This window comes from Photinus pyralis, unplaced genomic scaffold (genome assembly GCF_008802855.1).
Source record: "Photinus pyralis isolate 1611_PpyrPB1 unplaced genomic scaffold, Ppyr1.3 Ppyr1.4_LG6, whole genome shotgun sequence".
NCBI lineage: Eukaryota > Metazoa > Arthropoda > Insecta > Coleoptera > Lampyridae > Photinus > Photinus pyralis.
In genome coordinates this window covers 35,341,143-35,368,081 of record NW_022170663.1, presented here as the reverse complement: position 1 = coordinate 35,368,081, position 26,939 = coordinate 35,341,143, and the positions used below count along the sequence as shown (strand labels likewise).

At 37.7% G+C, this 26,939-nt stretch overlaps 1 protein-coding gene across 1 annotated transcript; it reads right to left on the bottom strand.

Annotated features, from left to right (window-relative positions):
• Positions 1–1,138: 1,138 nt before the first annotated feature.
• Positions 1,139–15,761, bottom strand: LOC116174028. Its single transcript, XM_031491803.1, has 8 exons — positions 15,492–15,761; positions 2,421–2,573; positions 2,233–2,368; positions 2,060–2,187; positions 1,885–2,010; positions 1,669–1,833; positions 1,411–1,620; positions 1,139–1,367 (listed from the first exon to the last, which is right to left on the bottom strand). The coding sequence occupies exons 1-8, from the start codon at positions 15,673–15,675 to the stop codon at positions 1,246–1,248; spliced, it is 1,224 nt and encodes a 407-aa protein (XP_031347663.1). The 5' UTR covers positions 15,676–15,761; the 3' UTR covers positions 1,139–1,245.
• Between the last annotated feature and the right edge of the window lie 11,178 nt (positions 15,762–26,939).

Here is a 26,939-nt window from a genome sequence, read left to right as displayed (position 1 = left end):
CTTTTTTAAAGTGTTTGAAAAAACCTTTCTTTTTGTTTTTAAGAAAAGTTCCTAGCATCAAAACTAAGTGAGCTACGCTCAAAATAAAGTTGGTCCTTTTTTTTTGGTAAAAATAATTGAGGAAATCACCCCCTAATTAGCACCCCAATTGTAATTAAGCGTTACCGCTTTACAGTTTACTTTATTTATGTATTGTTTATATGATCTGTAAGTTTGACCGGTGCAAAGTGCTTATTTTTGAAAAAATATAGTTTTGAAGTAAAAAAAAATTTTTTAATTTTGAAAAATTGTCATTTTTTTCCAAATAACTATTAGTGTATTAGTTTAGTTAGTGAAAAATTGCCCACTGTAGTAAACTAAACTAATACACTAATAGTTATTTGGAAAAAAAAGACTTCAACATTTTTTTATCAATTTCCGGACTTATTTTGAACGTATCTTTTTTCCTCCCCGAGAAGGGGTGGCATTCACCCCCCAAGTAAAAGCAACCCTGGGCTCAAGTTCACCTTTGAAGTAGAGGGTAAGAGGAACCTAAATCCAAATTTTCATGCGATTCGGTGGAGACGCGGAAAATTACACAGTATCGCCGTATTCCACGTTCATTTACTGGCCTACAAGTAGTTGCCTTGAAATAGCCCCTTAGGCGTAGCGTACGCCAATAAAATTGAGAAAAAGCACTAAAATTTGTTAGGCAACACACAATACACATGCAACACTATTCTCTATACCGTTGGATCTCTTATTATAGTTACTCTTTGCTATAAGTCATTGGCGTATACAGGGTATTCGTAAGTTCGGGTCCATGGCCAATGGGGGCTTAATTCTGAGACAAAACCTTATTGCACTAATGCGATCACACAAATACTTTTCAAGATACGAGGATCCATGCCAACTTCCATATCGCTACACTGGAGGAGGAGTAATGTGGCGACGCGCCGCATGCTCATCCGGCATCAAACTAAAACGTGCTGCATCCTCACTGGTGAAGACGGCCGACCGATGATTTTGGTCGGAAAATGGTTTTGGTTGGAAAATTTTGGTTGCTCCACCTGCACGCTTGTTTAGATTTTTCAATGTAGCTGTAGGATATGCTATACAATGATGTTAACTCTGGATACAATACAAAAATATTGTAACGTAGCGGAAATAGAATTTTATTAAAGACCTTATCAATATACCTACATTTCATAACACATAACCTTATGATTAGATTGTACTGTGAAAACGGGCAAACTGAAATTTGCCTCACGTCGCTATATTACTGCAAGGTTGTTGCACGTAGTCTAAACAGAAGCCTCTATTTCCGATGTCCGTTGGACTTTCCACATTGTCTGTATGGAACCAAATTCGAAAAGGTTTGACGTTACCTAAAGAAATAGTTAGAGAAATTGCAGAGATGTCAGCATTTACTTCTAAGTGTAGATGACAGCATCGCGTTGGTTTCCGTACTTAAGGTTCCCCCGCAGAACCTATCGGCTGTAATAGCGGTCGTTCCCGCCGGTCGGCCAACGTTCTGTGCCATGGGTATTATGATGAAATCTGCCTGGCAGGTGCTTGTCATTGCCTGGACGACGTTGGTACTGATGCCTGCCAGAGTGAACGATTGGGAGCGATTATTAACTGAAACGTAGTTGTTATTCCAGACCAAACCTCATTGACTATGTAAACCTGTATCAGGGCATGCCGTGTACTGTATTGAGCAGAAATTCCTTTCAGCGCGAATGCATATGCTATAGTCTTGGTTTGAGAGCTGCAGACCAGTGGCAAGGTCATAGTTGAACGACTTGATCTGTCCGGAAACTCCGTTGTAGTATTGCAAACAACCCATCTCTCCTAAAAGTTTCGAGGTGTTTATTTACGCACCTTGCACAAACTGAGACCAACCCCGGTTCCTCGAAGTGCATGGTATCTGCGAAATCCGCATCTTCCACGTCCTCATAAACGAAGGTCCGCTAGTCACCACAGATAGAATGATTGGAGCAGTATTGCCTTCGCCAGAATCGATGTACACTGTCAAAAGTAAAATCAGTTAATCTTCACTAAGCATTTCCCAACTCACTATGGTTGTCAGAATTTTTCCCACAAATTGGAGGCACATTACTCGCTCCCGATACCATAAACTGGTCGTTGTTACAGATGTTGTTCACGTTTTCCGGACCGGCTAGTACAAACTTGTCGAAGTCCACCCTAAAATAAGTTTAGTACTTAACACTTGCGACAAAGTGGTACTACCTGTACTGGCATATCTTTGGAGAAGATTTGACTAATGTGATTTGGCACGAGCCGGTACCATCATAATTTTGAGGGAATCCTTGGTTGACGAAGTAAGTACCGTTTTCACGAACTGTCGCCCCACAAGTGACTAGAACTGAAATTTGGTAAACAGTAAAGTTATCGGGAGTTACTTTTGGCAGACCTACAGACACAGCAGTAAGCGAACCCCCCCGCACATCCACCATTTGGTTTGCCACCACGTTTTTGGCACTCTTTTTGAGTTAGGCAGGTGCCCCTTTCACCTGTAACTCCAACGCATGCTAGGTTGTCAATGTTCATCACGGTGAAGAGGTTAAGAACTGGAAAAGGAAATGTTTATTAAAAATGTGTGTGCGGACAGTCCGGAAATAATAAATAAGTTTCCATTAATAATTCGGGTCGCACTTAATTATTAATTATAATTTAGCATTATAAAATTTAAAAAATCTGTTGATCAAAACCAGTTTCTCTTAGTATCTATAATAATAGGATAATAATGTTATAATGATAGTATAATTCCTTTGCACAATTTACAATATTGTATACGACGCGTCATGGTAAGTAAATAACAAACAATTGATAGGACAATAAACTTTGACAAAAATTAATAATAAATACCTAAAGTAGCAGGCAGTCCAACAAATTACTTTTCATGCAGGATTAAAAAAATTCGGCGATGTAGTGAAAATAATTTGCCTTCAAATTCAAACGCTTCCATTTGAAATTATTTAAGATATTTTGAGTTAAAAAACAGTTTTTTTAATACAGGGTGTTTGAGTGCGATCGCCATCTTGAGTTTTTTTAAATGACAAAAATTTGAAAAACTTTACCGTACATTTAGATAGGTACCTTATTAACAGAACGTCAAAAATAAACAATGAAACTACGAGCAGGTGTTTAATGTCACAGTACATTTATGATTTGTTTCCTTACAAACATTGTATTACGTGAGAAATAAATCTTAATTTTGTGAAATATGGATCATTTAACACACTTATTTCTCCAATATTTTCTAATTTAACACGTACCATTCATGATTAAGAAAGAGAAAAAAAATAAGCTTTCTAATTACGTATCACATGATCCATGTTACCATCAAAAAAATTCAAGATGGCGGTCGCACTCAAACACCACGTATAAAAAAAATTGTTTTTAACCTCAAAATATATATGTCATATCAAATGGAAGAGTTTTAATAGTACAGGGTGTTATAATTTCACCCTACACCTTTAATTTACAAACATATGCAAACACAAGTTTCAAACGCCCACTAGACCATTAAAAAAATTACTTTCAATATATATTACCTTATATTTAGGAACATCCTGTATATTAGCATACTAGGTAATGTCAATATTTGATATTTCTTAAAAATTGGTCTGCATGATGTACAGTTAACGGCTGAAATTTACCTGATAAATATTCATTTCCGATCCACCGTTCACTGAATTTATTTTCTGAATGAAGGAATGTGTGGTTCCATTTGCCCATTTCATGTACCTCATTCTAATTTACTAACTGGGAATTTTATTTCAGCTGGGCTATTAGGATAATGCGTTTCGTTGGTAAATAGTTAAATATTCCCGTTATATTTTCTTTGTTCTGTATTCCTTAAGGCGAGAAAAGTCAAGGTATCCTAAGATTGTATTGCCAACTGAAAGGCTGTGTAAACATGTCTTAAGAAGTGTACCTCCCAACACTATTTGTATGGGTGTCAACATATAGTGTATGAATGTACCCCACACCCCACCTCACCCTTCTCTCACATTCTTAATCATAGTTTCTTGCAAGTCTGTGTCGTCTGTGAAATTGAGACTTCAGGTTATCGGAAAAGCCTCCTGAGTGATACGGACTGATGATGCCAATAAAGACGCATTTTGTGTTTTTTTAATGGTAGAAGGAATGAGATGTGAAATCATACCTCATCGGCATATGAATTGTTTGCTATCGACTTAAGCGACGCAATTTAATTTCGTTTTCCAAAAACAATATTACAAAAAAGAAGCGGCACCGGAATTGATGAACTCTTGTCTCCGAAATCATTAATCCATTATCAACAAGGACAAATCTTGACCTAGGAAAATCTGAAGTCGTATAAAGTCATTAAGGAAATCTCTTCAATCTACGCGGACCACTGTAAACTCTTCAAATACTACGAATACGAGCCTTGACCTAGGGAAATTCACAATCAAACTGACTTCTATGGAGTGCGATGCTACCTCAGGGTAAGACGGAGTAGAAGGTATTGTAAATTTGGCAATCCTATTATCTTTAAAATGTCGTGAATTAGGTATCCGAAAGGGATCATAACCATTTCAGTTTGTTGTCAAATACCTCAATTTGTTTTATTGGAATGAATTCTTCGCGAATTTTCTATGATGTGGGATCCAATCAATCGAATTAGATTTTATAGGTCAAAGGTCACATAAAAATCTGTTTTTGTTAGTTTATGTTAGTATATTTTGTCATGGCGGAACTGAAAAATCTGAGGTGCAGTACATTTTTATAAGACTAAGAGGTTATGTTAACTTCTTCGCCTAATAAATAGAAATATTCTGGGTTTAACGTATATATTAACAGTTAATGTAATAAAAGTGGTATAATAAGTATAATATGCAATATAATATACACTAAATAAACGACACTTCTTTGTCACATGTGGATACACTTCAATAAAACCACTTTTGGAAGCGCATACAATCTAAACTTGAATGCCTTGGGGATAGAGAACGTTACATTTTGCATCTGGAAAAGATCGAATTTTCCATATCGACCACCTGGAGGGGAAACCCCGGCACCTCCTGCATGATCCATATATCAATTCTTTTGCATCGTCCTTTTGCCCTTATCATTCGAAAGGGGAAGGGACATCTTTCGCATCTTCTATAGACCGCCTCTTTGTTAGCGACCGCCGATTAACTTCGAACGCCTCCTCCGTATCATGGGCCGGTGACTAGCATAGAGTGCCCTTATCATTCGAAAGGAAAAGGGACATCTTTCGCATGTTTCATAGACCGTCTCCGCCTATCAACTATCGATTCGTTGTTTCGATGGGTTTGAAACGAAAAATTCGACAATCTTCAGAATTACGTAAATCTTGTAAGTATTTGAAACTTGAAAATTGCTGCCCATCTGTAAATAATGTACACATAGGTATGTAAAACATGTAGAGAACTACTATGGTATAATTAGAAACACATGGGTAGTTGTACATTATTTTTTAACGTTTATTAACTCGGTGAAAATTAACATAACCTCTTAAAAATTGTTGGAATGTTACGCACTCTTACCACCATAAAAGTAATCATGAAATTTGGAGTAATATAAAATATAAATTTAGGGTTTCTCCCGCAATTTTTTTTGTTTTGTTTTGTCTAGCCATTTTTATTAATTTCATGATTGTACCTGGGGGCTTATTAACGTCATGTAACCGATAACCGGATTTTTGTGATCTCGAATCGGTTTTGGTAGATATACTTCTTTGTCTTATATTGGGGGCTATAAATTGAATTTCAAGTTAACGCATATACGTAATACGGCCATTTTCCCCATTTTCAAGTAATAATTTTACAACTACGTTTACTCAAGAGTTCACGTGTTAATTACCTGGCCAATTGCACTTTGACCTGTTCGGCGTTTTGTCAATTCGGGAAATGCAACCGTGTGTACAAAGTCGACACCTTATCTGAAATAACTGCAACAAACAGCGCTTGGAGCAAAGATAACAAAATTGGGTCAATGGGTCACTCAAGTTAACGTTTTTTTCCTTGTAAACGTATTCGATCATGGATCTAGATACAAGTATTGGATTTTAATTACCTAGATTTTCAGGTAAAACAAAGTAATAAACGTAAGCGAAACAGGCGGTATCTTTAATTTAAATAAGCGGTGTCCTTAAATTACGATCCTAGTTACGTATGTTTAATCTAAAAAAGTCGTTTACTTATCATAGCTATGTGGTTTACGTAATTGTCTGAAGTTTTTAGTCTTTAATTCCTTTACGATCATATTTGTGTCATTCTTTAGTAATTATGTTTTAAGCTAAATTAAGGTAATTACGCTTACAATCTAGTCAACCATTTCGCGGCGATTAAGTGATTTGGCTGTAATTTATATTGCATTTTAATCTCCCCAAAAAATGTTGTCACTTTATTACTCAAACCTAATCCCTGGAATTAGTGTAATGGTGCTTAACGAAACGTGGACGTAATTTCATCGAAATGATGGTATTCAAATTTACTACAGAATGTAAAAAGTGCGACATTGACCTACTTTTGGCTTTAATACTACCTAGTTCTGTAGAAGAATTAAGAATCACAATTCATCCTAGTCTTTGTTAAACGTTGTGGAGAAAGCAAAACAAGGACCGAAACTTGGAAATTGGATCAGATTAACGCCTCTTTGATTTAGGGGTGTAGTGGAGCGAGAACGCGGTTCCCCCGCTGCTTTTCCTAAAAATATATACGAAGGTTTTCCGTAAAATTAAGGTCTCCAATGATACAATTACCGATTCTGAAATCTTTGACTTTTAGCTATTCTTTAACGTAGTCCCCGTCACAATCAATTATCTTTTGGGTTCCGAAAGATTTTTCATACCCCCATCGTACCACTCTCCCACCGACCTGCTCAGGAAGGAAGAGACAGCTGCCTTCAGTTCCTCGCCGTTTGATGATTTCATTCCCCCCAAGTGTTGTTTCAGGTTGGCGAAGGTCAATGATTTCCCACTCGAATTTGGCGCTGAGATTCATCATGGTGTGGACTATGTGAGGGCGGACGTTGTCATGGTGCAAGCGAACTCCCTTTGTCAGCTCCGGTCTCAGAATACCGAAACCATCACCCTCCCCGCTGACGGCGTTTCTCTTGATATTTGGAGAACGGTAATGTAATGCAATTTCCTCATTCTCTTCGGCGCAGAAACTCGCGACCACTTTCGATGCGCTTCTTTTTGTGTTCATCAGGGAGCATATGCGTCAACCACCCCTACGGTAGTCCAAGAGCCGTCCCCTATCTATTCGGCAATCTCTCGCACAGTCACACGCCGATCTGCAAGTGAGCGGTTCCTCAGTTTTCGTCATTGCCTCATCTGAAACTAAGGGATGCCCGCTGCCAGCCTCGGCGTACATGTTTATACGGCCTTTTTGCGAACTCCCTGTCCGCTTACGCACATTTTTTTTATGACCATACACATGCGTGAAGATCCTTTTAATTTGGTCAAGTTTTTAACCCTCAAGACAATTTAAGGTTGCTACTGTATTCGCAAGGTAAAAGCAATTTTAGTTCGATATTTGTATTGCTGTGAGTAGGGAAAATTTTAAAATGAAAGAACCCTAAGGTATTACGGCAATGTGTAACGGTTTTATTTTCTCAAGTAAATATAAATTATTATTGGTTGAATACGGTTGAATATAACTGTAATTTTCGTTTGAAGGTCACTGAAGTTTTCAATTGTCTTGGTTGGTGGCGAATTACTATTGATCCATTCATTAAGGCGAGTTGGATGCGCATGTGCGATTATATTTTCACTCTCTTTTCGTGGTGTACTTGTAGGTGGACACGTTAAAAATTCCAATGAAGGTGTAATTGCAAGACTTTGCAGTATTATTTCTGGCGATTAACCAGATTTTCTGTGATCTTGAATTGGTTTTGGATCGATATCCCGATTCCCTCATGTTGGAGGCTATAAATTCAATTTGAAATAAATGCATACGTAAGTACGGTAAATTTCCCTTAATCGTGTGCATTCTTTCTATGCGTTCGCTATTCGAAGTTTGAACCGATTGAATTTTCAACCGTTGCCGTACTATTGTTTTCTGTCGGTCCGGAGGTGCGTTGCATTTTATGTTTTGGATGGGACCGATATGTGTTTTTTACAGGATTTTCAGTTTCGGTTAACGTTTTATTTTCAAGTTATAATTTTACAACCACATTTACACAAAAATTCAAGATTGAATTATCATTGAAACCTGGCGAATGGCATTTTGACCCGTTCCGAGTTTATAAATTCGGGGAATACGGTCGTGCGTACAAAGTCGACGTCCTTATTTGAGATAACTGCGACAAACAGTCACTCATGTTAAAACGTCTTTTTATTCAATTAATTACGTTTAAAATTAGTGGATAATTTCTCGTCAAGAAATTATGCCAATTAGTCTATTCATACATGACCGATTCGGTTCGTGTCATGATTCCTTCACCTTATGGGATAGAAGTGCCTTGTAAACGTATTCGATCGTGGATCTAGATACAAGTATTGGGTTGGTTTGACTCCTCAAGCAATCGTAATTTTAATTACCGGGTGCATTAACTTGGGGTGTCTTGTTTCATTTCTTTGTTTTTGACTGGATGACTGGCAGCATTGGAACCGAGCTTCTTCCTGACGTTAGCGATGACATCATTAAAGGTAAGACTTTTTTAACGTAATCGACCATAAATTAAGTAGGGTGTTTTTATACAGGGTGTCAATTTTAAAACTTGCAGTCGGCCATATTTTCCAAACTAAAGAAGATATAAGAATGACGTTATGAGTGACAACCCCCACCCCCCCTTAACCCCCCAGCACCACCTCTTCAAAAATCCTAAATGGCAACCCCATACTTGTGACACATCGTTGGAAAGCTACTGAAAAATGCGTCCAGTGGTACCAATAAAGTCAATATTCATTAAGACAATTTAACAAAAATTTAATAATGTCACTATCCACATCTTCTTTTCCGACGAGATTCTCTTTGATGGAAAACCAAACTCTAAATGGCGAAATTCAGGATATTTGCTATGAATTGGTACTGGAGGGCTGAAAGGGCCTGTCTTATGAGTCAGAACGTAAAAGGAAGTCGATTTTGGGGAACAATCACCAGTTTATAAGTGCTTTCTTCGATTCCGTCTTCGATTTGCAGTGAGAGTGGATTTTCAAGAAGCTGGAAATTGGTCTAAGGTAATTCCCCTCTCTGCCACAGATGAAAAATTCACCTCAACCCAGGTTCGAACACCCGACCTCCAGATTTATAGCCCAGCGCTCTACCCCTGAATGCGGTTTATGTAAATTTTGGCAATTCTACGATAGAAAACAAAGGAAAAATGGACACATGTCAGGGGTTGAGGTTAGGTAAAATCTCATGCTGATTACGTACGAGACTTTGTGTGTCTCTGTAGGTAATTCCTTTACAATCATATTTGTGTCATTCTTTAGCAAGCTAAATTAAGGCAATTATACCTACAATCTAGTCAACCAGTTCGCGACGATTAAGTGATTTGACTGCAATTTATATTGCTTTCTAATCCCCTCAAAAATGTTGCCACTTGATCACGGCAATTAGCGTAATTATGTTTAACGAGACGTGGACGTAATTCATAGAAATGATGATGGCATTCAAATTTACTAAAAAATGTAAAAAGTGCGACATTGGCATACTTTGCAGTTTTATATTCAATAAGAAAGCACCGTGTAGTATACCTGCTTCTATTGAAGAATTAGAAATAGAACCCCCTAATTCTTTGTTTTCTGGTTACGCGTTGTGGTGAAAGGTGAAAACAATGTTCGAAATAGGGAAGAGACGTCTGACACAAATATCATCGATTTGTAAGCACCACGTGTCCATAGACGAAATGGCAAATGAAGTGATTCTTGTATTCGATTCAATGAAAAAAACTTGCGGGTGGTAAACCAAAGTCGATTCTGTTTCAGATTTTTTTTGCCCGATAATCCTGGGTCTAGTAAATGGCTGCTTTGATTGGAAGTTGAAATACGATCACTCAAAAGAATTTAAATTGAGGGTAAGCGTCAATGTCATTCTAAAGAGTTGCGCACAGTCGCTGCAGGCAAGCGACAAATTACGTCATGTAGTTTTAGTAGTAGAAATAACCAAAACCAAAACACGAGTTTCTAAATCTCTGGTATAGGTGCTCGATTTAACCTTAGCTCGCGGTTCAACGCGAATTGTCTCGCGGATAGATTCTAATTGCTCCGCGATTCAAAACGAATTCCTTGCGGATCGACCAGAACAACCAAGTTTTCTTTTTTGAGTTACGCCTGTTCCACCAATCAAAACTAATGTTTCCGTCTAATCAGATTCATTGACGTCAACTCCACGAGGAGTGAAATCCCACCAAATCTGGATAACCAAGACTACAAAATAAACAAGATCTTCCTGTAAGCTGAACTAAACACGCCAATCCCACTACTTCTCGGTGACTTAAGCGTGATATCCGTTTGCAATTCTATTGAAATTCTCTTAAAGCATTATTCAAAGTTACCGGCATGTCTTGAAATGTTTCTGAGATTTCCCGAGGTCGCAACCTTGAACTTTGACCCAAGGTAATGGTCTTGAACGCTGGGCTATAGTTATGATCTTGGATCTTGAACCAAAGCCATGGCCCCGAGTTTTGATCATTACTCGAAGGTGACCTTGGGATGGGATTTTCCCGGTTTGCCTAGCTAAGGATTGCGGCCCTGTTTGTTGTTCAAGGTCGTGGTCTTGGTACCGTAACTAAGGCGTGACGTTATTGTAATCTGTAATATGAGTGCGTACACAGCAAAACCAAAAGCGTACCATACGTTAATAAGGTAAGCAATAAACAAGGCCAATCCTTATCTCAGAAACGAGGAAAATCTCAAGGTCACGAACTTATGACGTAATCAATTGTGCCTTATTTCGATATTCTATATTTTAGTTTATTTTAAATATTGCTCATTATCACGAATTATGATTGGTTTTGCAGTTGAAGGGTTAGATGAAAGAGCAGTTCCTTCTGAATCTCCCCTTGTGGCTTGAGCACCCAAAACCACGGTATCGGCGCACTTATCGGAACAGAACACGTACAAAACTATGAATTTAGTGTCAGGGCGATACGAGGATGCCGTGGTTTACTATTATGTTGAACCACCAACGGAAAATTTTCTTTCTGGGAAACAAAAGGTGCACAACACTTGGGGATTGGCGCAAAAATCAGCACAAAAGTATACATAGGTTTCAAGTCGCTCCGATTAGAAGGGGTGCTGCGTTAAGTGTAACCCCCTTTAGAAATTGTGAATTACTCCGACAAGAAAGGCGCACAAATCCTGAGAATTTGAGCACAAATCAGCACAAAACAAGCAGAAAACCATGACATAGGGTTGAGGCCACATGTGTGATGGTGTTCCAGAATTAAGTTGAACCCCCAATATAAATTTTTGATTTTCTCGTGAACGAGAAGCGCACAAAATGCGGGGATTGGCGCACAAATGAGCATAAAATGAGCAAGATATTTGAGAGATGTAAGAAATTAAGGTGCTAATTTAACCCAGCCATCTAAGAATCATAGGAAATAATCTAGCGAAAGTCCGAAATCGATACATGACTTAAGGAAGCAAATGTGTTGATTTTTATTTTATTGAGTACACAGCGTTTGCTATTCCTTATTCACTCCAAGTTCTATAACTTTTCTTCCTGTTGATCCAGCTTCCTAAAAATCAATAGCGTCCTACCTTAATGTCCAAAATACCCGTACGCCAACCGGGGGTTGGAACCCATATGAAATAAAGGTTCCGAAATCATTTTTTAAGGGTTTCGGTACCGGTTCCGGTTCTGTGGCTCCAGTAAATTGCGGTTTCGGTTCCGGTTCCAGATTTTTTTTCGGTTTTTAAGGGTTCCAACATAAATAAATAAAATTACTATTACAAGATTTTATTTTTGATAGGGGATGAAAACGGATATGATGTGTACTTTCCAGAAGGTTTGACTCTAGGATTCTCTAGATGCTAAAAATAAATAAATAAATAAATAAATGCTTTCCGTTTGCTACCTAGGTATATAAGCAAATTGAATAATGTTAAATCTATGAAAAAAAAGACCAACACTTCAGAAGGAAATTTTAAGAGCAATAATATAACACGCATTTGCCTTTCGCAAACCGCAACGTGTCGGCCTACCTACAAGAGAGAGGGAACCGAAAAATACTGGTTCTTTGGCACTAATAATAACTGTAACTGCCCGTATCGGTTCCGGTTTTCATAACTTTTAAATAACGGTTCCGGTTCCAAGTCAGAAGTTTATAAATGCAATCGGTTTCGGTTCTTTTCGGTTGCGGTTCGAACCCCTGACGCCAACATGATCGACCACTTTTAAAAAGCGGACGGATTGACGGACGGATAACAATACAAAACTATACAGGATCTTTAATAATTAGGTACCTACTATGCTCACTCCACAAGAGTAGGTGAAATAGAACAGCATCAGCTCTCAGGCACTATCTAATAAAGGCACATACAGCAGTTTCATAAATACAATAAGCAAATAAGGCAACTTTTTTACCCGCAAAAAAGAATGAATTTTCCCATTTTTCCCCATAAAACACCCTCCGGAGGACGGACGGTAAGAGTCACGCGGACGCCGCCGCGGCCCGGGGGGGGGGGTACCGAGGACGGGCGCGTCGAACCGTGTAGGGTAGAATTTTTTTCGCCCCCCCCCGCGGGGGGGCTGCCGTAAGACGTGAAAAAAACCCGAAAAAACACCTTTTCGGACTTGGAGGAAAAGTTATTCGACCTACGGGCTCGGTACTTTCGGAATCCGTAGCCGTTATAGGTGGCCACTTTTATAATTTTTTTCGATCCGCCTCGACCACCGAGGGAGGTGGGAGTAGGATCCACACTAAACCTAAACTATCCTAACCTCGCCGCCGAGACCTTTCCGACGATACCTCTCATACCCTCCTACGACTTTCCGTTACCGAGATTCGCATTTTGGCGATGCCTGGCGACGTCACCCGGCGCCACCGTCGCGAACCTTCCAAATTGTATCCTTTCCTTATCGACAACAAACGGGTCGCGAAACGTCAATAAAAAAAATTTGGCCACAAATGGTTATATTTATATATACTCAGTTTGTATATATACACTCCCGTATCTACTCGTACGCGATCGATCTCCGAAATTATAAATATAACACGGGAAAATTTTCGACCGCGTCTTCAGTAGGCGTCGGGCGTCAGCCTGTGGCCGAAGAGGGGGGCCAGTGTCGCTCGGGAGGCGGGGGTGTGCCTTTTTTGCCACGTCCACGCGCACGGATGCGTTTTAAAGGGCCGCGCATCTCTTAATATCTCCCTTATTTACCGGCCGATCTGGACCAAATTTGAACTGTAGCTGCACCCGGTCGGGGGCTCGAAACGGGATTTTCAATTTTTTTCCATCCCCACCTCTTTTCGAGATATCGACGCATCTCTGTTGTCTTTCAACCTACGACCTCGATACTTCGGAATCACGCGTTTCGCGACATTTCTCGACGATCTACGCAAAAACTGTTTTTTGGATTTTTTATCAAAAACTTAAATCGCGATATCTCGAGAACGAAACGTCGTAGATAGGGGTTCCTGGGTGTCTTTAGAAAGTTCTCGACCTTATCTAACCGATGGGAGGGTCGAAATTTGGAAACTGAGATACAAGCTCGGAAATGACGGAATCGAATTGCCCTCGGAATTGCCCGGGTCCCCAAACCTCTCAATACCAAATTTCATCGAGATCGGTCGGTAAACAACTGAGATATAGCCATTTGTAATTTGACATCACCGAAAACACTTAAAACGCGATATCTCGAGAAGGGTACGTCGTAGATGGGGCTTTATGGGTATCTTTGGAAAGCTCTCGATGTAATCTAACCGATGGGATGGTCAAAATTTCGGAATGGACATAAAAGTACCGGAATGGTGGGAACGGCTGACTTCATTTCTCCAACCTCTTAATACCTAATTTGAACGAAATCGGACGGTAAACAACGGAGATATAGCGATTTGTAATTTGACACCACAAAAACACTTAAATCATGATATCTCGAAAACGTAACGTAGTAGGTAGTGGTTCATGGGTGTCTTTAGAAATCTCTCTATCTAACCTAACTGATGAGAGGACAAATTTTGAAATGCAAAAGGAAACCAATTAAAAGACATTCGTGCGAATGAACGATTAGGTTAAGTTAGAGTTAGGTTAGGTTAGGTTAGGTTAGGTTCAAACTCAAGTTCCAGTTCAAGTTAAAAGTCAAAAGTAAATCTCGATTTAGCTCAACAGCACATCCCTACCTAACCTAACCTAACTGCACATTTCAACCTAACCTAACAGCCGTCTCTTTTAAAAAACAAACAAAATACATACGCAGAAAGTCATACCTACTACGAATGCGCAAAAATCAACTTTCTTATTTATATCAATAAATGATAAAAAATTGGGAAACAGTTAAAACAGAATCGTATGTTACCTATAGCATGGAACGAAACGAAATAGCACACAATATCCAAAATCCAATAGGTTTATATTACAACGAAAACATACAAACACAAACGTAAAAAATGCCCCATTTTCAGGGGAATTAGGCGGAAATCAACTCACGCTAGCGAAGTCTTAAAATGCGTAGCATTTTTACAAACACATACGCCGAGTTTGACTAAAAAAAAAGACTATCGATATATTGGTGCTTTTTTGAGCCGAATCAAAATTCTTTTCCTTTTTTTTCGCATTTTATAAAATTCCAACGTGACTTAAAAACAACCCAAACTACAATCGCACAACGGTCGAGCTAAAAAAAAATTTACAAACGGTAAACCACAAAAAACGGCGTGTGATAACAAAACGCCGTGATCGGTAGGAGCGAGCGACGCGAGCTCCAATCCGATCTAGTTAATATACTATAAGGAATCAATTTTTAATTTATTGATTGAGTCGGATTATTGTCAATATAGCAAATAACACAAATATTAAATTTGAATTTGAACAATCAAATCTTAACCATTCAGATTTTAGCATGAAAAGTTGAAAAAGAGCTAATAAATAGAGCTGATTTTCTGTTTCAAGGGTCTCTTGGCTCAAAGACCAGGCTGCAGTTTCAATTATGGGAAAGTGCAACGCATAAGGCCAAACCTATGTCGAAAGTAAAGGGTGAACATCTTTGGTGGGAATAAACAACGGTCCGTAACGTTTCATGGTTTAAATTCTGAGCTTATGGCGACTGATTGCTTTACAAACCAAACGGGTTCGTTTTTTGATGTTGGGATTATTCAGAATTTGAAGGTTGCTGAAATCTTTAAGTTTTAAAACCAAATGGTTGTTAATAAACGATTTCCATGCTCAAATATTGTCCTGGTATGATGGAACAAGCTTTAAGTCTTTGATGAATACAGTGTATTTATCAAAGCTCGAAAGTTAGAAGAGAGGCATTGAACCATGATCTTTATATGTATGAACAGTTAAAAATTGTGTAAAAACAATATTGCTTACTCACATCTACTTTGCCGATCGGTCAGTTTATCACTAAGCAAGTTTTGGTACCAATTTTGATTCGCTCTTCGACTGTTTCTGCTCAAATGCATAAGATACTTATTTCTGGTCGTATTTCCGTAATTATCACACCTCGCAATCGCTACACTAATTATTATTAAGTATAGTATCTGTTGCCTATGCACCATTTTAATTTACGGGTACAGCCGATGAGCGCACACACACACGTAGCTATCCCTCTGCGTGAATTATTGACCACGTTTTGGTAAAGCGAGAAACTTTATAACTTTTCAGCATGTCACATAACCGTCACAGTGCGATGTTGTTTAACGATCTGGAAAGTCGATTGTTTGAAGAACAGAAACTGTAACGATTAGTGTATTATTTTTCATGTATTTTAATGGTAGTTGGAGTTACTACACTGTATTGCACCACGCAGCAGCTTTCGTTTCTGTGACTAAATTTTAGCGTTGCGGAAACCTCTTGTCCAGATAAAATCTTCATCCCTGTGGTAGGTATAGGTCCTTTACAACGCACTTTATATAAAAGATCTAAAGCTAGAAAATGATTACCCCAACTAACGGCGGTGCTCAACTTTAACAAGACTCGAAGAACCTGATGGCAAACACAAAAGCTTAAGCAGAAACGGTTAGACTAACAAAATGCGCACATTATTCTGATGTTTACAATATGCGATACGTTTGCTTTTACTGAAAGCATCTTTGACCAAATTTTAAAGAAATATCCCTATTAATAAGAAAGTTGGCATTGGACAGTCTGCTCATGCGCACATCTGATTTTCACTATATGCGATATGTTTACTTTTACTAGAAGAATTTGTGGTGAAAATTCTAACAGAATAGATTAATAATTAATCCATCTAAGTATTTCCGTTGTAATCCACTAGTATAAATGTGAATTATTCTTGTAGTATAGTTTTTTTACTAGAGGCAATCCAAGTGTTCTAGATTTCTTATAACAATAGTTCTTGGTTTTGCCGCCCGAGGTCGTGCAGAGGTTTTTCTAATTTTTTTCATTAGAGGCCAATTTTTAGTTACATTACACTAGTCACTAGGGGTTCCAGAAAATTCATAAACTCTGGTTTATGTGGTTTTTAAGCGTTTTAGATTATATTGTAAAAAAGCGCCCGTTTTGCTACCAGACCGCATTACATATAAATGCACACAAACCGTAACTTATGGACATATTTATTTTATTTTTTTTCTAGTTGGAAATAGTGCACCTAGAATTATTTGGTTTAGTCTGTTGCGCACGTATTTCAACCGCTGATGGTATAAACAAGATACCGTATATAATTAACCAGTTTCGTAACCGTTCCCGTGGCAATACTTAAATTTCAGCATCTCAAAGATTGAAAGATGAGAGAAAATTAATATTTTATGATTTCAGTTTCGTTTAATAACTGGTCGCCGATTTTATGTTTGCAGTTGTAACGTTATTTTCTTACTATTGATATTTCAGATATAAATTCCGGCGAAGTATCTTTTTGATTTGTGTTCTTATTTAAAATATTACGCCATCTAGGTATTCCCTTTGTAATCCACTAAGATGTAAGTTGTTCCTGTAGTAAACTTGTTCCAAGTGTTATAGATTTCTTAATACAGTAGTTCCTGGTTTTGCCGCCCGAGGTCATGCAGAGGTTTTTTTAAATTCTTTTCCGCGCATGCGCTTTTTTGTACAAAACCACATTCCACAATTACTTGTAAGAAGATGTACACGCTACATTGGTTGCTTGACATTTCTGTCTACCTTTTGGGATCTATTGTGGCTCTATAAGTTTAGTAAAATTTTTCTTTTGTAATTTTGTTTTCGACATTTCGCTGAAGCGGATAAGGCCGTTTTCGGTATGTACCAAAAATTATGCATTACCCTTGGCTTTGAATAATCATTTTGTCGGCATCTTAGTTCTGGCTTACTCCTTTCTTCATTATTACCTGCTTGATTTGTTGTTTTTTACATCGAAAACACCAGAATTTTGGTTTCTCTCAATAACGCGCAAGAAAAATTCATTGGGGTGGTCCAGCGACATTTTATCAATTCATGCACGCGATAGATGAGTTTCTACATTAACGGCAGACGCCACCGCCATTTCAGTTAAACCAAACCTGATGTTTACGTGGACCTACACTTCGATAATAATTGTTTCTGAAGGAGTTACTACACTGTACTGCACCACGCAGCAGCTTTCGTTTCTGTGACTAAATTTTAGCGTTGCCTTGTCTAGATAACATGTTCATCCCTATGGTAGATATAAAGGCAAGAGCCGCACATGTCTCGCAAGGAGAGCATTTGACCACATTATTTTGTTTAGTCTAGAATGATGTCCTTTACAACGCACTTTATATAAAAGATCTAAAGGTCGAAAATGATTACCCCAACTAACGGCGGTGATCAACTTTAAAAAGACTTGAAGAACCTGATGGCAAACACAAAAGCTTAAGCAGAAACGGTTAGACTAACAAAATTTGATATAAGGAAATGTGCCCATTATTCTGATGTTTACAATATGCGATACGTTTGCTTTTACTGAAAGCATCTTTGGTCAAATTTTAAAGAAGTATCTCCACTAATAAGAAAGTTGGCATTGGGCAATCTGCACATGCGCACATCTGATTTTTACTATATGCGATATATTTACTTTTACTAGAAGTTGAAAATTCCAACAGGATAGATTAATAATTAATCCATCTAAGTATTCTCTTTGTAATCCACTAGTATAAATGTGAATTATTCTTGTTGTGTTCTTTTATGTACACCACTACAGGCAATCCAAGTGTCTTATAACAATAGTTCTTGGTTTTGCCGCCCGAGGTCGTGCAAAGGTTTTTCTATTTTTTTTCATTAGAGGCCAATTTTTAGTTACTTTACTTGATTCACTCCGAAGAATTTGGTCATACTACCCTTTTTGCATTTTGAATTAATTAGATTGCATTACTGTTGAATATAAATTTAGTTATTTGTGCATCGTAAAGTTTTCTTGGAGTTAATGTCGTTAACAAATCCCTCAGAGGAATCGTGGAAAGTGGGAAAAATTTGAAAAATACATCAGAAATGAATTTCCTACCCCGGGGCAAAAAAAAAGTGTTAGTAGAGGAATGGTATTAGCTATATTAAAGATATCCAGTATCTTGGTTTTCAAGAAAGCGATCGTGATTATCAACGGTATATGCTGAGTATCTAACTTTGGCAATTTCAGCACAGGGGGTGGGGTCTAAGATCTGAATTTAAAAGAGAGTACAAGTGGCACCACGCTCAGAAAGTCCCTGACAGGGCGTGTCCGAGGGCGCTAGACATTTAGACCGTACATTCTGATGCAAAATTAAAAAACACTTTAAGGGAATTACATATTTTATCAGATCGTAGATCCAAGCTATATGCGTCTTGAAAAAGACGAGTGTGTATAAAACTGGAGACGGAAAACGTAAAATAAAGCAAATACAAGAAGCAAAGTGTAAGCTAAAATAACGTGAAGCGTCAACTGTCAAAACGGAATAATTAATAATTATGGCGCGGAATGTATCGCGTTGTTTTGCAGACTTTCTATTGGCCAGCCTGAATTATTTCAAAATTAGTTCGCATATTTTCCGGGGTTTTTCTGAGCATGGTGGCACTGTATCGTGAAAAGCAGTGCGTCGTGTGTAGCTAATAGGGTGCATTTTGTATGGTGAAATCATTTGGAAACTAGAAACAAATTATACACATCAAAAACCATTTGATAAACGATTCAACTTATAAAAAAATTATTTCCTCACAAAAGAATTATTGCAATTGAATATGTGTGTTCGGAAGATAATATTGCCGACATGATGATTAAAATTCTTGGAGAAGAAAATTTTTTTAAGTAAAGAATCAATTAGAAAAATGTAAACATATTTTTTCTAAGCGATTTTACATCACGTACTAATTCACTAATGCAACGTAATCGATAAAGAGTGTTGGATTTTATTTTACTAAGGTTGTAGTTAGTCTGTTGGTTTAATGTGATGTCAGTAATGTCGTATAAAGACTTTTGATTATATTGTTTGTTAATTATTTAATTATTTGAGTAATTAGGAATAGAAGGCCCGGTCACGTTTGGCGTTTGCGGGCTTTGTTCAAGATGAGCACGCACATCTTCTACTACCGCCTCGTTAGCAAACGTTGCGCGACCAGAGGATTTTCCACAAGCAACACTTCCTGTATCGTCAAATCGCTTAACTACATGAAGTGGCGGAGTAAGTTCTAGTAATCAACATGTTCAGGATGTGCCTCTCGAAATTCCTCCATGCACAGGGTAGTCGAATACGTCCAAAGCCCGTTTCCGTCCCGGAAATAGGACTGCCAGCTAAGTAAAATTACTTTTGATTGCGATCCATGGTTAACCGAATACAAAAAGTGTGTATTTGGTTGACCATGTATTATGTATGCACTGCATAACATATAACTGCAATATTACACGCAGGGCAGTGTTACGTAACGGTTTGTTGAGAAAATTATGTTGTCTCCCATTGTATTCTAATTAAAGGTTTCAACGAAAGGAACCGATTTCTACCAACTACTGCCCTTCTTTCTGTCCTCTTATCAGAGTACGAGGTAGAGGGGGGGGGGACTAGTTTTATCCTTGATGGTACTCTAATGAAAGGTCTCAACGAAATGAATTAATTTCTACCAATCATAGCCCTCCTCCTCGACCTCCTATCGTGATCGGGTATATTCCCTTATACCCCAAGAACGGATTGTCGGAAGTGGGTACTCACAAAGGGCGATTGAGACGTCTGCAATGTCCTTGGATCGGCACGCTTAGATGAAGCAGTTAGGTAGGTGTTGGGAAAGATTCCCATGAGGTGAATTGCAACCGTTTAAAGTAAAAGCTTGAGTGATTTTGACGACTCATCAGTATGGTGTAACTTCAATGTTTGGTGGAATTCGAGTTACACTTAGCTCTTTTATGGAGGCTGGAGTTAATCGCAATTTCACACGTGTGAGTAGAATGTCACTTTGATGACCGGCGTTATATATTGCATTATTTTAGGTCTACCAGATAAAGTTCATACCGAATGTAAATTCCGCTTATTCGCACATCGTTCTGGTAGTAATTATTTGCTAATAACCCTCTCCTTAATTAATTAGACCTTACCTCCTCTCATGTTCGCGTAATGAGTCATCGAGCCGGAGACACGTTGTACTGGGTAAGTCAAAATTGCAGTGCCGGACAAGGGACTTAACGGGGTTTAAAGATTAGCCCAGTCTTAGCTACTACTCAGTTGTTGAGCTATAAGGGGAAATTTTTTTCATTATCATGACGTCCTCTCAATGGAGCTTCAATAATCTGACCTGACTTGATGATAATTTTTCGATTTTCATTGTTCCTGACCCGCAAAAATGCAAAAATGCTGGAAAAGTTTGCCGTGGTGTGCCAGTTGTCTGACTGTGCAATGTCTGTTTTGCAGTGTTCGAATGCGAATTATCTGGAGATAATTATTAGGGTGAGAATTGCCTTACAACATGTTTCTGTGAATTAAGTGGCTCGGCCACATAAATCATAAGTGGCCAAGTATCAGAAGAAGGGTAGGTACTTTGCCCATATGGACCTTTCGGAGTTTTATGTTGTTTGCTAAACTCTTTTAGAAAAATAGCTTTTAGAGACTTGTTTCTGCTTCATCTACTTGTTTAAAAACATTTTTTACAAATTATTTACAATTTAGGAAAAGTGAGCGTGATCTCTTTTTTTCGCTTGGTTGCGAAGCATGTGAAGTTGTAAATGCGTCTGTCGGGTGCGTGTCTGATAAATTAACCGTTTGTGACAAAACATTCTTTAACCTGTCTTCCACACACACTCTAAATACTATTAACCTACGTCTCGTAATAGTAATTGCATTGCACAAATGAGTGACTCCTCTCCATTGTAAAAACTCACAAAAGCTGAACGTTCCGAAGTGAAAGTTCGGAATTGTTTATTTTACACCTACACTTAAAAAAGTCTTCGTACCGAAAGTTTATTTTGTTAACAAAATATTATTGTTCCCGAACGGTTTAAGGGATCCAGACAATCTTTCCTGATGAGAGAGAAAGTTAAAATTTCATCACATTATCTGTCGAATTACGACATAGCTAAACAATTCAACGGCTCGGCTCTCGAGCTTTGTTTACAACAATGCGTAGTTTGTAAATTGTGTAATTTATTCAACGAATAAATATTTAGGTTTTTTCAATATAATGTAATGTACTAGCTATCGTTTATATAATACTTTCATACGTATTGCTTGTGCCGATCTAATAAGCACAATACCATCAAATTTATAAACTATTACATTTTATTACAGTCCTTTTCGACAGTACAAAAATGTACACACCAAATGTAATTTTGATACTCCAGGTTCATCAAGATTTTGATAGTCATGCCTATAGATGTTTTTCATAAGGAATCCAATCTATAGACATTTTGAAAAATCACTTTACCGAATAATTATGACCACTATATTGAACGAACAGTTTAGTTCTTAGCCATTGCGATTCCAAGGTGTAGTAGTCAAATGCGGCGTAGTATTTCACCACGGACGTTGACGTGGTAGTATCCAGAAAGATATAACGAAAAAGTAATCCAGAAGAGAAAAAGAAGAACACAATGCGGGAATTATGAGAGACGCATGAGGGAAAGAAAGCCTTAAAAAATATGTATCTATTAGGGCTAATGCTGAGTCATAATCCTTACATACCTCACACTAATTACTTGCAAATATAAATCCGCTAAGCGTATTCAATGGAGCAGCCACAACACATCCCCACCAAAGAAGAACTCCAAAAACCAAACCAAAATCAAAACTCCAAAAAAAAACAATCCAAAGAAATATGGGGATTTTTTAAATTTTAGCTTTATTCGTAGTCTTTACATACAAAGTTTCATTTAAATATCTTCGAGAATAAAAAAGTTAGCATTGCATGTCTTTTTGGCCTTCGAGGAAGATTTCGGCTTCGGCGGAGACGGGGTCGCCGCCGGTGTGTTGAGCGGAAGACGCCGACGCGCCGGTCCTTGCCTCGCGGAGGATTTTGCTTGTATCTTTTACTTTAATGTAAGTGTTTTTTTAGGTTGGTATTAGCAAAATTTCACTTGAAAGTGAAACAGAATTGCAGCATATAAAGCACATATGTAAATTCAACAAAATTTCCCAAAGTTCTTTCATTCTCGACTTTCAGCAAGTAAAACACGCTTTGCAAATAGATTTTATTACATGAAAATGCACAAATTTCTAGGCAGGCCCTGAGATGTCGTGGCAACTAATGATACAATAAGAAAAGTTGCTGTACCCTAGGTTCCTGTGTTTAGAAGCAAATTCTTTAGATAGTAAGCAAATTTCGTTTTATAAATAAGAGAAACGTAAAAACTTTTCACCTTTACAGAAGCAAGATCCTTTTCTTCACGTTTTTAGGAGAATTTTTCGAAAGAAAAAAAATCCATTTATGTGATGGTTTTGTCCATCTGTTCCTCGAGAACGAAAAGAGAGATGTCAAATCTTCGCCAATCGAGTTCAAGGATGAGTACTATTAATAATAATAATAATAATAATAATTGCACTTTATACACTGAACATATGTAGAATACAACAAAAAAAAACGTATATATAATGTGTAAGTAAACAATCTCAGCCAAAAAGATCAATTCGCCTAAATGCAGAAAGGTCTGCATCAAGCGTTCTACCATTGACCTTGACAAACGAAAAAAAAAATAAAAAAATAAAAAAACGAAAAAAAAACAACACACTCGAAAGTAAAGATAAAGAAACAAGAACAACAAAAAAAAAAGAAACTGTTGGCAGTAATTCATAATAATAATAATATAATAATAATAATAATAATAATAATACGACCTCAGGAACAAAGAAACACCATAAATACAATTAAAAAACACAAAACTCCTTCTTCACATAAACACACCACGTTATCACAACCCACTCGTATTCAACCCAAACGCAAAGCCAAAGAAACACTTACACAATAAACTCCATTTAATAAAATTACAGGAATTATTATAATGATTTTTTTGTTTTGTTTTCCTCTTTCCTGATAGCGTTGGCTATTGTGCCCAACAATAGGTATGTTGGTAAGTACGAATTACATTATCCCTAGATGTCCAATGTACGTGTGTGATTTTTTTTTTTTTTTTTTAAGGACCCTACATAACTTCACCAGACACAGACACAGACACTAATCGTTACTTGATTTTAATCCGTGCGATTAGTTAACCAGGCTACACCTGAGTTCTCACAAGAAACACCAATAATAATAATATAGCTTTATTGGGTGATGCAGCAGTTGACAAATACGATTAGGTAGTACATACTTTTACAGTTTAAAGATACAGATGCACGTATATGCAATAGACTGCAACCCCAAAGGCGAAGTTCGGTTGAAGAGCAATACTGAGGGACTGCTCTTCTCCGCTCTACCACTTAACCTCAAAATTGCTGCGAAAGAACCCATAACTGACAGAATGTAAATATAATCCGACCAGTGTTACCCTATAGACAGTGATGCCTACTGTGATTGCCATATTTGCTTTGTGCACGTTAATCGTCTAACATTAAAGATGTCATACGATATTTCAATAATTTTAAGGGTAAGCGTTTCAATTCGGGTGAAAGGGCATTGTACATTACAACTGCGTTGTAAGAAAATGATTTCAGATAAGCTGATTTAGAAATAAACTTGAAGGAGGGCATCGATAATAATCCCCGTATATTCACGTTGTGTACGTCGGTACGGTATCGTATCTTGTTATTAAGATATTTCGGAAACCCAGTAGTAATTAAAGAGTGATACACACATAAAGAATGAAGCTTCCGCCTTTGTGACATATTAAGCCACGCTAATTCTCTTAATTTGTGTGAGATATGACTGCGACGCCTAAGACCAAAAATGAAGCGAACACAATCATTTTGAACAACCTGTATACGTTTGTCAGAGGCAGCATCAAGACATGGCCCATAGACCATGTCACAATGATTAAATTGCGACAACACTAACGAGTCGCACAACATTTTTTTTGTCTTAACGGACAGGAATGCTCGGTGCGGATACAGGCATTTCAAATTTCCATAAGCCTTGCGTATACAGTTCCTTACATGTTCTCTAAAGCAAGATCACTATCTACGCACAATCCTAAATTTTTAGCGACATTTTTTACAGTAATTGGTACATCATCAATACGTAATTTTACATACTCAGCAGAAAGTAATGCTCCTGCACCAAATACCAACGCGACGGATTTCTTAGGATTGAGCAGTAAATTATGATCTTTGGAGTGGGAATAGAGAAAACTCAGATCCGCATTTATCTTTGTACAAGCATTATGTAATTCATGTTTAAAGAAGGAGTAATATAATTGTGTGTCGTCCGCATATAGATGATAACTGCAAGTCTTTAGAACTTTGTGCAACTGACTTGTGTACAACGTATAAAGCAGTGGTCCTAATATAGAACCTTGAGGTACGCCGGACTTAACAGTCAATACATTAGAAAATGTATTGTGATTTAAACTAACTAATTGAGATCTACCCTCTAGAAAACTTTTCATGAGGTTAAGTGCACAGTTACCAAAGCCAAGGTGCCGTAACACTGCTAACAGTATATTATGGTCAATAGTGTCAAATGCTTTACTGTAGTCTAATAGAACCAACACCGTAATCTTCCCACCATCAATTGCACAAAGTATATCATCCATCACATGCGCCAAGGCTGTAGAGCAACTATGATTTGGTCTGAATCCGGATTGCATTTCCGGTAGTAGATTGAATTGTGTGACGAAGTTTCTTATTTGCAACTCTAAGCATCTTTCCAAAACTTTAGATAACATTGGCAGTATACTGATCGGCCTAAGGTCCGAATAACTTCCTGGTTTTAATATTTTTGGTATCGGTTTAACGATGGCTCTTTTCCACAAGGACGGAAACTCACACTCCAAAATGGCTGTATTTACAAGATGAGTAATGAATGGGATTAAGAAAGGACAACACAATTTGATGAATTTTACATTAAAATTATCTACACCACAAGCGTTAGATTTCAGGTTTAGAATAATGTCAAATATTTGATCAGGTGTGACAGTTTGAAACTTAAACTCCGGAATGTTAGCATTAAGCTTTCCACTATTATAGAACTTTATAACTCGATCAATATTACCGTTTAGATTAGGTACAGACTTGATGAAGAACGTATTAATATCATCAGGTATTTGAAGGTGCAAAGGTACTATATGTCGACGACTTTTTTAGATATGATTCCGCTGCTGCATAAATTAAGCCATGAAGTACATTGTCGTGCACGGAAATTAAAATAAGCTTTTTTATCATTCTTAATTAATAGTAAGATTAGTAAAATTCCTCAGAGATTTGTAATAATCCCAGTGTTGCGGTTTTCCAGTTTGCCTACTTTTCCGCAGGGCATTATCCCTTAATTTAATTAGCAACTTTGTGTTCTCGGACAGCCACGGTGAAGGAGTATTCTTAAAAACTTTGGATTTGAGAGGTAAATGCTTATTCAGTAGGTAAGTAAGCAGACTATTAAAGTATTCTAATTTTAAGTTAACTCCTTCTAATCCTAGCATATCGAGAAACGGTAAGCAAATGCAGTTCTTGATCAAAAGCATGCATATCTAGTTGCTTATAAGCACGGTATAGTACAGGGAGATTCGGTACAACATGGTCATCCAACTCCAAAGTCGCCACAACCAAGTCATGATCGGCTAAATCACTGACTGGCACTACGTCACAAGCGGACACTAAACCACAGTCGTTGGTAATTAGGAGATCCAAGAGACTACTAGTTGTTGACGTGATACGAGTCGGGGAATCAACCAATTGATAAAACCCAATGTTTTGCAACGACATAGTAAAATATTCAACTGAGGAGTTATTGTGCAATAGCAGATTGAAATTAAGATCGCCCATGGCAAGTACATAGTCATGGATCATAATCAGATTGGTTAGTGTCTCCTCGAGCTCGTCCACAAAAAAGTTGGGATCGCAATGCGGCGGTCTATATAAACAACCCATTGTCACCTTCTTACGATTGATTTCAATACCTACCCATAATTGCTCAATACTGGATGGTGTATTCAAAACTACATTATTCAACGGTTGTTTAACGTAAATAGCAACACCACCACCACGACTGCACCTATCTTTACGCAGAACTGTATATCCTACAATATTAATAAGATCATCACTTATATCACAGTTCAGCCAAGTTTCCGATACCATAACGACATCAAATTTTCCCTTGATTACCATATCCTAAAAATTACTAAACTTAACTGATCAACGAACGAACGTTAACGTGCACAATTTTCATTATTATTTACAAACCGTGATTCATACTCGTCGTGTAGCCAACATGTGCGCTTTTATCGTTCTTTTCAGTGATGCCACGGAGCCTTGAAGTATGCCTGGTTCTGTTA